This window comes from Chiloscyllium punctatum, chromosome 9 (assembly GCF_047496795.1).
Source record: "Chiloscyllium punctatum isolate Juve2018m chromosome 9, sChiPun1.3, whole genome shotgun sequence".
Classification (NCBI taxonomy): domain Eukaryota; kingdom Metazoa; phylum Chordata; class Chondrichthyes; order Orectolobiformes; family Hemiscylliidae; genus Chiloscyllium; species Chiloscyllium punctatum.
Window position 1 is genome coordinate 3,286,448 of NC_092747.1, and position 13,133 is coordinate 3,299,580.

Genomic DNA, 13,133 nt, shown 5'->3' on the forward strand with positions numbered 1-13,133 from the left:
ACCTGCTGTGGTACCTTTGGGTCACAAGGACACTTTTCCTAAGATTTAATGACCCTATGTCACGGTGAAATAATTATCTCCTTTACGGAATTGGCCTAATTTAAAATTTTGAATCTTCCAGAAGAAGATTCCTTAAGCATGTACCTAAAGCATGAGCCCTCAGTGTAATTTGATATTCAGTTTAATACTGTCAAGAGGCTTGCTAGGCCAGTTCAGAGAGCAGTTAAATATCAATAGAATCTGTAGACTGGAGTTGCATTTAGAATCAGGTGGGATACGTTTAGGTGTCCTTCAGGAAAGGATACCATAGAGTCATAGAGATGTACAGCATGGAAACAGACCCTTTGGTCCAACCCAACCATGCCAACCAGATATCCCAACCCAATCTAGTCCCACCTGCCATCACCCGGCCCATATCCCTCCAAACCCTTCCTATTCATATACCCATCCAGATGCCTCTTAAATGTTGTAATTGTACCAGCCTCCACCACTTCCTCTGGCAGCTCATTCCATACACGTACCACCCTCTGTGTGAAAAAGTTGCCCCTTAGGTCTCTTTTATATCTTTCCCCTCTCACCCTAAACCTATGCCCTCTAGTCCTGGACTCCCCAACCCCAGGGAAAAGACTTTGCCTATTTATCCTATCCATGTCCCTCATAATTTTATAAACCTCTATAAGGTCACCCCTCAGCCTCCGACGCTCCAGGGAAAACAGCTCCAGCCTGTTCAGCCTCTCCCTGTTGCTCAAATCCTCCAACCCTGGCAACATCCTTGTAAATATTTTCTGAACCCTTTCAAGTTTCACAACATCCTTCCAATAGGAAGGAGACCAGAATCGCATGCAATATTCCAACAGTGGCCTAACCAAATTCCTGTACAGCTGCAACATGACCTCCCAACTCCTGTACTCAGTACTCTGACCAATAAAGGAAAGCATAACAAAGCCGCCTTCACTATCCTATCTACCTGCGACTCCACTTTCAAGGAGCTATGAACCTGCACCCCAAGGTCTCTTTGTTCAGCAACACTCTGTAGGACCTTCCCATTAAGTGTATACATCCTGCTAAGATTTCCTTTCCCAAAATGCAACACCTTGCATTTATCTGAATTAAACTCCATCTGCCACTTCTCAGCCCATTGGCCCATCTGGTCCAGATCCTGTTGTAATCTGAGGTAACCCTCTTCACTGTCCACTACACCTCCAATTTTGGTGTCATCTGCAAACTTACTAACTATACCTCTTATGCTCGCATCCAAATCATTTATGTAAATGACAAAAAGTAGAGGACCCAGCACCGATCCTTGTGGCACTCCACTGGTCACAGGCCTCCAGTCTGAAAAACAACCCTCCACCACCACCCTCTGTCTTCTACCTTTGAGCCAGTTCTGTATCCAAAGGGCTAGTTCTCCCTGTATTCCATGAGATCTAACCTTGCTAATCAGTCTCCCATGGGGAACCTTGTCTAACGCCTTACTGTAGTCCATATAGATCGCTTCTACCGCTCTGCCCACATCAATCCTTTTTGTTACTTCTTCAAAAAACTCAATCAAGTTTGAGACATTATTTCCCACGCACAAATCTATGTTGACTATCCCTAATCAGTCCTTGTCTTTCCAAATACATGTACATCCTGTCCCTCAGGATTCCCTCCAACAACTTGCCCACCACCCATGTCTGGCTCACTGGTCTATAGTTCCCTGGCTTGTCCTTACCACCCTTAGCACCACATGAGCCAACCTCCAGTCTTCCGGCACCTCACCTGTGACTATCGATGATACAAATATCTCAGCAAGAAGCCCATGCATGAGGCAAGTGGAACTTAGCAACAATCCATTTGAACTGGCACCACCCTTTTACTGATATAAGACAAAACTGAGTTTGTATCCACAAACTGGCTGTTTTGGGTATTTAACTGGCGTTCTCCAGATAACGTCCTGGAATCTGGTTTGCCTGTTGACTAATATTCTCAATACTGCTTCCCCTCCAGCTTACTAAATTAGCTGAACTCAGCACCTCCAGGTGAAAGTTCAGGGAGTAAATCTCAGGATTCTGGACCCTGTGAACAGGTTTGTGGTGATGCTTCCACCATTGACACGCTGTCTCTCTTTGATCCTGCATCTTCAGGAGCTGCGTTTGGAGGATTACACAGCTGGCCGCAAAGGGCCTCAGGCACCCCTAGGGGGCGGTGGTGGTCTGTTTGGCACTTCGACGGCTACATCCAGTGCCGGCACTGGGCTGTTTGGAGCCACTCCAGCCAACCCAACCGGAGGCTTCAACTTTGGACAGAATAAAACTGGCTTCGGAGCAAGTGAGTTCGTTGACTGGCTGCAGTCTATTCTGAACAGTCAAGAATTTTCATTTGGGGGAGGCTGGGGCTGCTTCTATGTATTAAGGGTGAAGGTGATGGTTATGTGCAGCATAAGTGCCTACCTCTTGAAGCTGACTGCTCTGTACCAATACTTAATCCCATTTGTCCAACTTTGGTGAGAGTATTGGAAGAATATCTGTCTGTTGCAAGGGGCACTAGAATGGATAAGGTCCTTTCTAGTGACCTTGCAACTTCAGCTTATCCAAATCTCTGCTCTCCCTATCATACTCTCCAAGACTCATTCATCCAGCACCACCTTAGCACCCCCATCAAAATTTTAAATTCCTTGTATTCTTGCTATTCCCATTCTGCAAACTCCCATCTGTGATGCCTACAGTGCCACAGTTCCAATGTACTCCCAGTTTTGCTGGCTGTGTCTTCAGTTGTCTGAGCCTTAAGCTTTGGAATTCCCTCTCAACACTTCTCAGCCCCTCAAACTCTCTCTCTTCCCCCTCCATGTCTCTGTTCTATTTGTTTAGCTAACCCTCCTGTGATACTTTCCGGGGCGTTTGCCATCATTAGGTACACCCTGTTTTCAGTCAGGAGTCGTGTTTTCCCCTCTCCCCTTGTTTTCCTGAGCCCAAATGGTGTCGGAGGCTGTCCATGTACTGCGTATGGTTTACACTGCAGGTTGGCTTACTCCACTGGGAATTGAACCGCTGTTTCCAAGGCTCTTGTTCTCAACCACTCGCTCTCTTGAGCAGCTGGAATCATTGGGGGATTTGTATTTTGGGTTTTCTTCATCAAAATAAAAAAAAATCCAAAATTGCTGTTGCATGCAACCCCTTTGCCACCTGTGTCATCTCCACTCTCAACATGCATTCTTTGAGGATCAGGTGTGATGCTTGAGCCTGGCTCTTTGGAGATGTTCAAGCAGCACATCTGATTTTCCGTCAGCCCTGTTCTGTGCCAAGCCCCCAGAGGCTGCACATTGGGCATTGACTTCCCCTTGTCAGTGTGGAACACGGCCGTTCATTGGGAATGTTGCAGCATTGCTGATGCCAGTTTCACATCAGTCACTGGGTTTTGTAGGTTGGTATCCCCAGACCTTCATACAGGTTGTTGTCAATCCACCCACCCTCTGAGGTGTTCTCATTCACCTTTGGAGCAGGGAAGATCTGTCCCTGGGTCTTCTGATCCAGAGATGGGGACAATGTCACTGCATTACAAGGGCCCTGGCCATCTGTGCATCACTGCCCCATGTTATTCTGATTTACCACTGCACAGCTGTGTTAATGCCACTTTGCTCAGATAAGGCAACGCTAAGGTAACAAGACAGATTTGTCCCAGATCAGGTCTGTCTTTCAACAAAACATGGGGACAAACACTCACTGTTTCACATATTATATTTTGTGACAATTTTCCTTTTATGTTTATTTCCTCCGCTTTCTAGAACAGAAAGCCCACAGTAAGATAGCGTGCCCTTTTTACATTCTGGAGTCTTAATTTGCCTCCCTCTCTACTGGTTTGCTCTATGAAAGATGCTGGCAGTTACTATCCTTCATAAATGTTTTGAGGGTATCAAGTTAGCCATGTTGCTCTAGACCTGATGTCACATTATCACCCAGGCCAAGTGAACTCAGCACCCTTCCATTCCCTTCCCTAAAGGATGGTGATGAGCCAGTTGGGTTTTGGCAGCAGATTCATGTATGCTTATTATTTCTGGACTTTCCTAAAAATCTGATCAAATGCACAAACCATTCACAATGGGATTTGAAATATCTGGCACTGGATTACTGCAGGTCAGGCAGCATCCAAGGAGCAGGAATATTGACATTTTGGGCTGGAGCCCTTCATCAGGATTCCCGACAAAGGCCTCCAGCCCGAAACATTGATTCTCCTGCTCCTCAGGTGCTGCCTGACCTGCTGTGCTTTTCCAGTAACACACTCAACTCTGATCTCCAGCATCTGCAGACCTCACTGTCTCCTAGGCTCTGGATTAGTACAGCCTGAGCTTCTGGATTATCAGAACAGGAACGTTACCACCAGTGTTGTTAACTCTTCTTGAAAAATGAGTTGGACTGGAGTGAAATCCACTTCCAATTCTTGTTTAAGATATGTATGGTATCTTTTACAAACGCTTCTCCCCAACCCCCTTTTTTTTTTAACTGAAGGCTGTGATGTGTTTTGGGGGAAGGAGGAGCCCTGTGATCAGGATACCTTGGAGCAGCAACTAAGAGAGCCATCTGTGCCCATGGGCTCTGCAGATATGGATTGTCTCCTTTGGCACTTTAGATATGTTGTAAATTTTTAATTTTAACGTAAAATCAAATATTGAACGAGTGACTTCCTCTCCTCAGACACTGGTCTCCTTTCCCAAGTGGGTGTGCTGGGGACAGTCTGTGGGTCCAGTCTTCAAAAAACAGGTAGGGACTTTCATCGTGAGGTTTAAAGCTTTGATGAGAGCTGAGACCAGGTCGTGGTTTGGTCTTTTTGCAGGAAGTATAAACTATGTTGCTCAATCGTGCTGGAATGATTTACCAACTGGTGAAAACTGGAACTTATTTGAGGTCAGGTTCCTACTTCCCCATTTCCATCTGCCTCTTCCAGGTATCTTGTTTTTCTTTTGCAAGTAGAGGCCCATGGGCACAGGACACCAGCCTGCCACCACTCCCTACGCAGCATCCTTCAGGGGAGGAGTCACCAATTGTACAATGGCTGTTTCAGCAGCTCCTATCTCTGCCCAGTATCACCATTTAGTGCCAAGCCACTGGAAAGCATATACTATAATTTAAACAATTCAGTACCTCTGGGAAACACATGTTTTGTTAGCACCAACTCTTTTACAGCTGTATCCTGCCTCCCCATTACAATATGCGTGCTGTGACTTTGGGCAAGTATTCTGTGAGGTGAGCATGCACAACAGTGCACATGCATCCTGTTCAGAGGAATTTCTCCTGTGGAGTTGAAGATGCTGCACAGTTTTGAGAGTTAAAGGGCTGTCAGAGATGGCAATGAGCAGGAATCTTTCCTACCCAACAGTTCTGCCCTTTAGGACTGTCCACTACCTAAACCAATTTGGGTTTACACAGCTGGCTTAAGCAGGACATAGACTTAAAGGGGCTGCTTTGTGGTAGGGAGAGAGTCTGACCCAGGCACGGAAAAGAAATTATTCCAAAAGAGGACGTGTGTGTTATAGGAAATCTCACCACTTCATCAAACAATCATTTCACTACAAATTGATTCTTCCAAGTTGTTAATCCATTGCCTATCTCTTTTCCCCCCCCCCCCACCTTTTTACAATTAATGTGGGCCTTTCTTTGGTTTGCTAGTTCAGTTCAGAAGGCTGTTAATGGATGGTCCCATTGATGCTGGGGACTGCTGCCACTTATGGTCTCAGATTAGGTAAAGACAGCAAGTATTTCAACAGAACCGAGAATTTGTAGTCTGAATGGGCATGAAGCTTTGAATGTTCTGTCACCGTGACTGTCGATCTATGTGGCATTTCCACACTTGTCAAGGTGAAGTATTCTCTCCCAGTAAGGCACCACATGGGAGGACAGTGTGGAAAGCAGCAGGATGGTTTAGTAGCTGTAATTTGTATTATATGCACTACAGACTTCAGAATGGGTTTAACATAACCCTCTGCCAACAACACAACGAAGAAAGGGGAAATGCATATATGGGGATCAAAACAATAATGTACCCTGCTTGACTCTTTCCAGATCAGTGCTGACCGCAGGTCGTTATGTTTACTATTGCCTACTCTTTATCATTGCTTCTTGCCCCCTGGGCTGCAGGGTGGGAGGTACCTCCACACCAAAACTAATCTTGGCTGACTATTCAGGCTCGGGAGGCTGAATGGTCTACTCCTGTTCCTGTGTTCCCATTTACCTGTGTCACTTCCATGCTGCTGTTGCCACTTTACGTAAAGATTGAAGCCTTATTTTACATTGCTGCTGCCAATAACAGGTACTCCGAACAGCTGTTGATGAGTTGAGCGCTCTCAGTATTTGGCTGAAATTGAAATTCTGAAATCCTGTTTCGATCCAATACAATCATGAATGTGAGTGAGAGAACTGATGAGCATTGCTTCAAGTAGAACATCCCATCCCTTGACCTACTTCACCGTTCAGTGAGATTGTGGCTGACATACAACCTCAACGGCACCTTCCTGTGCTGGCCCATACTCTTTAATTCCCTCAATAACCAAGAATCTCTTGATCCCAGTCTTGGATACATTGACTAAGCTGATAATGCTCAGTCAGTTATACATTCCAAAGATTTTCAGCCCTCAAAGAAATTGCTCTTTCAAGCCTCTCTAAATATGGCTAACCCTGTAAATGTTTGTAGAGGGTTTGGATGTTGGGTGTTTTGCTTATTTTACAGAAAACGCAACAGCTCCAGTCAAGCTGCAAGCGGAGAGGCAAGTCTATGCAACTGTGGGAACAAATTTAAGTGTTTGTGTTGGGGTTTGTGCGGTTGCATAAAGAGTTACAAGGAAATGGGCAGTGGGAACAAGGTGAAACTCAATGGGGATGGAGGTCCTGCCATGTTTGGCTGTTTCCCTCTCGCTGAGGTGCAGTCGGTCCTTCCCGCTGATGTTGGGATGTTTGTGTTTTAGGTACTGGTGCTTTCGGCACAGCCACCGGTGGCCTGTTTGGTCAGCCGCAGCAGCAGCCTAGCACAGGCCTCTTTGGGAGCAAACCTTTTGGACTGGCCACCACCACACAGAGTACTGGCTTCGGTTTCGGCACAACTAACACCCTGGGTCAGCCCAACACCAGCAGCATGGTAAGACATCCAGAATGCCAAGCGACCTGAGATGCTACTTTGGGGCATATGTACATTCACTCCAGCCCTTTCTCCTACACAAGATGAAAGAGGGAAAATAAGAGAAGTTGCATACACCAGCCTTGCATTCCCTTGAAACAAAATTGTGGTATCTAATTAAGAAAATTTAAAAATTTGAGATCAAACTATTTCCTGTGGTGGAGTGTGCCCCAAACAAGTGGCAGGGCCTTCAATCTGAGGAAACCCTTCCTCACACTGAAGAGAGTAGAAAATTGAGCCAAGTACTGGAATTAGTGGAAATCTGAGTAGGGAATGCTCAGCAGGTTTGTTTCAAGTCAATAATCCTGCAGTCGAATAGAACTGTGAGGAAAAACAGGGCCTCAGCCTGGCCCCCACACACTGGGGAAGAGGAACAGTAAGTTATTTCAGACTGTCAATGGGTTCAACTACCAAGATGGGTAGATTTGAAACAAACAAGAACAATGTTAAATGGGAGGCAATGGCCGCGTGGTATTATCGCTGGACTATTAATTCAGAGACCCAGGTAATGTTCTGGGGACCTCGGTTTGAATACTGTCCTGGCAGATGATGGAATTTGAATTCAATTTTTTTTTAAATCTGGAATTAAGTGTCTACTGATGACACCCTCACTCCCATGCCTCTGTATTTTGTGCAATAGCCGACTGTGTGGAACCTTATCAAACACCTTACTGAAACCCATATACACCACATCAACCCCATTACCCTCATACATCTGTTTGGTCAAAGAACTCAATAAAGTTTGAGAAGCGCGACCTACCCTTCCCAAAACCGTGTTGACTATTTCTAATCAACGTGTTCCTCTCCAGATGATTATAAATCCTAACTTGTGGGTAAAGTGCTGGAAAGGGTTATACAACTGAAGTAAAGCTTACTGGTCTATAGTTACCAGGGTTGTCTCCACTCTCCTGCTTGAACAAGGAGACAACATATGCTATCCTCTATTCTGGCACTATTCCTGTCGACAATGAGGACATAAAGATCAAAGCCAAAGGCTCTGCAGTCTTTATCCCTGGCTTCCCAGAGAATCCTAGGATAAATTCCATCTGATCCAGAGGGCTTATTTATTTTCACACTTTCCAGAATTGCTAACACCTCCTTGTGAACATCTATCCCATCTAGTCTAGTAGCCTGTATCTCAGGATTCTCCTTGACAACCTTGTCTTTTTCCAATGTGAATACTTATTTTTTAAAAATTCATTTAGCGCTTCCCCTATCTAATCTGACTCCAAGCATTACTTCCCACTATCCTTGATTGGCCCTAAGCTTACTCTAGTCATTCTTTTATTCCTGATATTCGTATAGAAAGCTTTGGGGGTTTTCCTTGCTCCTATCTACCAATGACTTCTCGTGTCCCCTACTGGCTGCTCTTAGCTCTCTCTTTAGGTCTTTCCTGGCTAACTGTAACTCTCAAGCGCCCTAAACTGAGCCTTCACATCTCATCTTAACATAAGCCGCTGCCTTCCTCTTGACAAGAGATTCAACTTGGTTAGTAAACCACAGCTCCCTTGCTCAATAACTTCCTCACTGCCTGGCTGGTACATACTTATCAAGCTCCACGTTTCAATTCTGCCCATCCCTGCAGTTTCCTTCTCCATCTATGCATTCTAAAGTCAGATGTATAGCATGGAAACAGACCCTTCGGTCCAACCCATCCATGCCAACCAGACACCCCAACCCAATCTAGTCCCACCTGCCAGCACCCGGCCCATATCCCTCCAAACCCTTCCTATTCATATACCCATCCAGATGCATTTTAAATGTTGCAATTGTACCAGCCTCCTCCACTTCCTTTGGCAGCTCATTCCATACACGTACCACCCTCTGTGTGAAAAGGTTGCTCTTTGGATCTCTTTTATATCTTTCCCCTCTCACCCTAAACCTATGCCCTCTAGTTCTGGACACCCCCACCCCAGGGAAAAGACTTTGTCTATTTACCCTATCCCATGCACCTCATGATTTTATAAACCTCTATAAGGTCACCCCTCAGCCTCTGACGCTCCAGGGAAAACAGCCCCTGCCTATTTCAACCTCTCCTATATCTCAAATCCTGTGACCCATCCAACATCCTTAAATCTTTTCTGAACCCTTTCAAGTTTTTCAACATCCTTCCAATAGGATGGAGACCAGAACTGCACCAGACCAGAATTCCAACAGTAGCCTAACCAATGTCCTGTACAGCCGCAACATGACCTCCCAACTCCTACTCAATATTCTGACCAATAAAGGAAAGCATACCAAACGCCGCCTTCACTATCCTATCTACCTGCGATTCCACTTTCAAGGAGCTATGAACCTGCACTCCAAGGTCTCTTTGTTCAGCAACACTCCCTAGGACCTTACCATTAAGTATAAGTTCTGCTAAGATTTGCTTTCCCAAAATGCAGCACCTCTCATTTATCTGAATTAAACTTCATCTGCCACTTTTCTGCCCATTGGCCTATCTGTCAAGATCCCATTGTAATCTGAGGTAACCCTCTTCACTGTTCACTGCACCTCCAATTTTGGTGTCATCTACAAATTTACTAACTCTACCTTGAATGCTCGCATCCAAATCATTTATATAAATGATGAAAAGCAGTGGATCCAGCACCGATCCTTGTGGCACTGCACTGGTCACAGGCCTCCAGTCTGAAAAACAACCCTCCACCACCACCCTCTGTCTTCTACCTTTGAGTCAGTTCTGTATCCAAATGGCTAGTTCTCCCTGTATTCCATGAGATCTAACCTTGCTAATTAGTCTCCCATGGGGAACCCTGTCGAACGCCTTACTGAAGTCCATATAGATCACATCTACTGCTCTGCCCTCATCAGTCCTCTTTGTTACTTCTTCAAAAAACACAATCAAGTTTGTGAGACATGATTTCCCACGCACAAAGCCATGTTGACTATCCCTAATCAGTCCTTGCCTTTCCAAATACATGTACATCCTCTTGCCTAATCGCATAATAATTGCCTTTCCCTAGCTGTAACTCTTATCCTGCAGTATATACCCACCCCTTTCCATATCTAAAGTAAACATAACTGAATTGTGGTTGCTATTACCAAAGTGCTTGCCTTCCTCCAAATCTAATAACCTGGCTGGGTTTGTTACCCAGTACCAAATCCAATGTGGCCTTTCCCCTTGATGGCTTGTCTACATACTGTGTCAGGAAACCCTCCTGCACACATTTGACAAAAACTGACCCATCTAAAGTACGTGAATTATTGTATTCCCAGTCAATATCTGGGAAATTGAAGTCCCCCCGTTTAAAAACTACCCTGTCACTCTTGTTCATGTCGAGAATCATCTTTGCTATCCTGTCCTCTGTATCTCTGGAACTATTTGGAGGCCTACAGAAAACTCCCAGCAGGTTGACCCCTCCTTTCCTGTTTCTAACCTCAGCCCATACTACCTCAGTAGACAAGTCCTCAAACATCCTTTCTGACACTGTAATACTGTCCTTGAGTAATAATGCTGTCATTCCGGATGCTCCTGACATTGGAGTAGACACACTTCAAACCAACGTCTTGTTTGCCAATGCCTGCTTATAGCCTTGAAACCTTTATTTCAGACCTCCTACTCTACAGCTCCTGGACACTTGAACTACAATTTAGGTTCCCATCCCCCTGGTGAATTGATTTTAAACCCTCCCAAAGATATTGTTACCCCTCTGGTTCAGGTAAAGACCATCCTGTTTGTAGAGGGCCCACCCATGCCAGAAAGAGCCCAATTATCCATGAATCCAAAACCCTCCTTCCTGTAGCCACGTGTCCCTCCCTCCCCCTCCCGGCATAGACAGCAAACCAGAGATGATAACTGTTTGCTGTAGCTCTAAGCTTCCACCCTAGCTCCCTGCATTTCTGCCTTCAGTCCTCATCCTTTTTCCTACCTATGTCATTGGTGCCTATATGGACCATGACATGGGGCTGCTCCCCCTTCCCCTCAAGAATCCCAAAAACACGATCAGATACATCATGAATCCCTGGCACCTGGGAGGCAACACACCACCCGTGACATGCTCCTGTTCCCACAGAACCTCCTGTCTGTCCCCTAACTAGGGAGTTCCAATGACTAATGCTCTGCTCCTCTTCCCCCTTCTCCTCTGAGCAACAGGCACAGACTCTGTGCCAGAGACCTGTTCCCCATTACTTACCCCCGGTTATCTGTAGCCCCCCGCCACTACCAACAGCATCCAAAGTGGTATACTTATTGCTGAGGGGGAACGGCCACAGGGGTCCCTGCACTGCCTGCCGGTTCCCTTTCTGTCCCCTGCCTTTTTCTTTTACCTGAGGTGTGACTACCTCCCTGTAACTCCTCTCAATAACCCCCTCTGCCTCCCCAACGATACAAAGTGATCCAGCTCCAGCTCTAGTTCCCTAACATGGAGGAGCTGGAGTTGGATTCCTGCAGATGCAGTCAGCAGGGACTCTAGTGGTGACCCTTACCTCCCATATTCTGCAGGAGGAACATTTAGCTGCCCTAACCTCCATTCCCACTGTTCTAAATTCCCAACGAGAAAATTTTTAAAAGAACATAAAAATTAGTGACCACACCAATCCAGTGCACAGAACATTTTTTTTTGATTAAAGGAGGAGGATGGGTGGGAGATACTACCCGAGAAATGTTTCAGGTAACACGACCACTCAAATATCTCCCTTCACTTACTCAGCAATCCCGTGTCTGCTTCTGCTCAGTGTGCCCTCCGCCTGTAGGTGAGGTAAATAGTTATACTTTAAATTTACCTTCCCGTCAGGCCCTGGTCCTCACTGCTCCTCCTCCCACTGCAACCTTTGTCAAAATAATCCACAAGGAATGTGATTGACTGTTAACTGTCCTCTGGGCAGTTACAGATGGGCAATAAATGCTGCCTGGCCAGCGACTCCCTCATCCCGTGAAAGAATTTTTAAAAAACAAAATTGCTGACAGATAAAGAGAAATAGTGGATAAAGAGGAATCAATACGTGTGGTGCATTTGAATCTGTGAACGATATTTATTAAGGTGTCACATAAAAGATTACTGTACAAGATAAGAGCTGATGGTGTCAGGGATAGCATATTAGCATGAATAAAGTGACTGAATAGCCTTACCCCAGTTATTTCTCATGATCATAGAAAATAATGGTCATCGGAGCAGAGCAAACAGGGCTTCAATTTAACATCTCGTGTGAAAGGCAACTCTCTAATAATGCAGCATTCCCTCAGTACTGCGCTGGAATGTGTCACCCTAGATTATGTGCTCCGGTTTATGGAGCAGGGGCTTAAACCCATGGTTTCCACCCTTCTGAAGAGAGGCCAGATCGGCTCAGGATGGAGGAGTCCAGAACTAGAGGGGCATAGGTTTAGGGTGAGAGGGGAAAGATATAAAAGAGACCTATGGGGCAACGTTTTCACACAGAGGGTGGTATGTGTATGGAATGGGCTGCCAGAGGAAGTGGTGGAGGCTGGTACAACTGCAACATTTAAGAGGCATCTGGATGGGTATATGAATAGGAAGGGTTTGGAGGGGTATGGGCCGGGTGCTGGCAGGTGGGACTAGATTGGGTTGGGATATCTGGTCGGCATGGACGGGTTGGACCGAATGGTCTGTTCCATGCTGTACATCTCTATGACTCAATGACTATCTTCTGTGTTTGTGCAGCATCAATGCAGGAAAAAAACAGCATTAAAGTTTCAAGTCCAGTGACCCTTCTTCAGAGCTGTCCCTTTGAACCTCCTTCAACTCATTATGATTACGGTTGGTCATCCAAATCGGCCTATTCCTGCTTTCTTTCCATATCCTTTGATCCCTTGAGCCCAAATGTGATCTCCACCTCTTGGAAGTTGTACAATGTTTTGACCGTACTGCATTCTGTGGCAGGAAATTCCACAGGCCCATCACTCTGTTGGAGATATTTCTCCTTGTCTTGGTCCTTAAACTGTGATCCCTGGTTCTGGACTTTCCCACCAACAGGAATGTCCTTCCTGCATTTACCCCTGTTAGAATTTTAGAGGTTTCTAAGATGCCCCT

General features: G+C 45.6%; 1 protein-coding gene across 1 annotated transcript in view; it reads left to right on the forward strand.

Moving 5' to 3' along the window:
* The window catches only part of nup98 (nucleoporin 98 and 96 precursor), a 71,621-nt gene that overhangs the window by 12,168 nt on the left and 46,320 nt on the right, over positions 1–13,133 (forward strand). The window contains exons 7-8 of the mRNA XM_072576640.1: positions 2,127–2,310; positions 6,935–7,104. Coding sequence (XP_072432741.1) covers positions 2,127–2,310; positions 6,935–7,104 — 354 coding nt within the window. The remainder of the gene's footprint in view (positions 1–2,126; positions 2,311–6,934; positions 7,105–13,133) is intronic.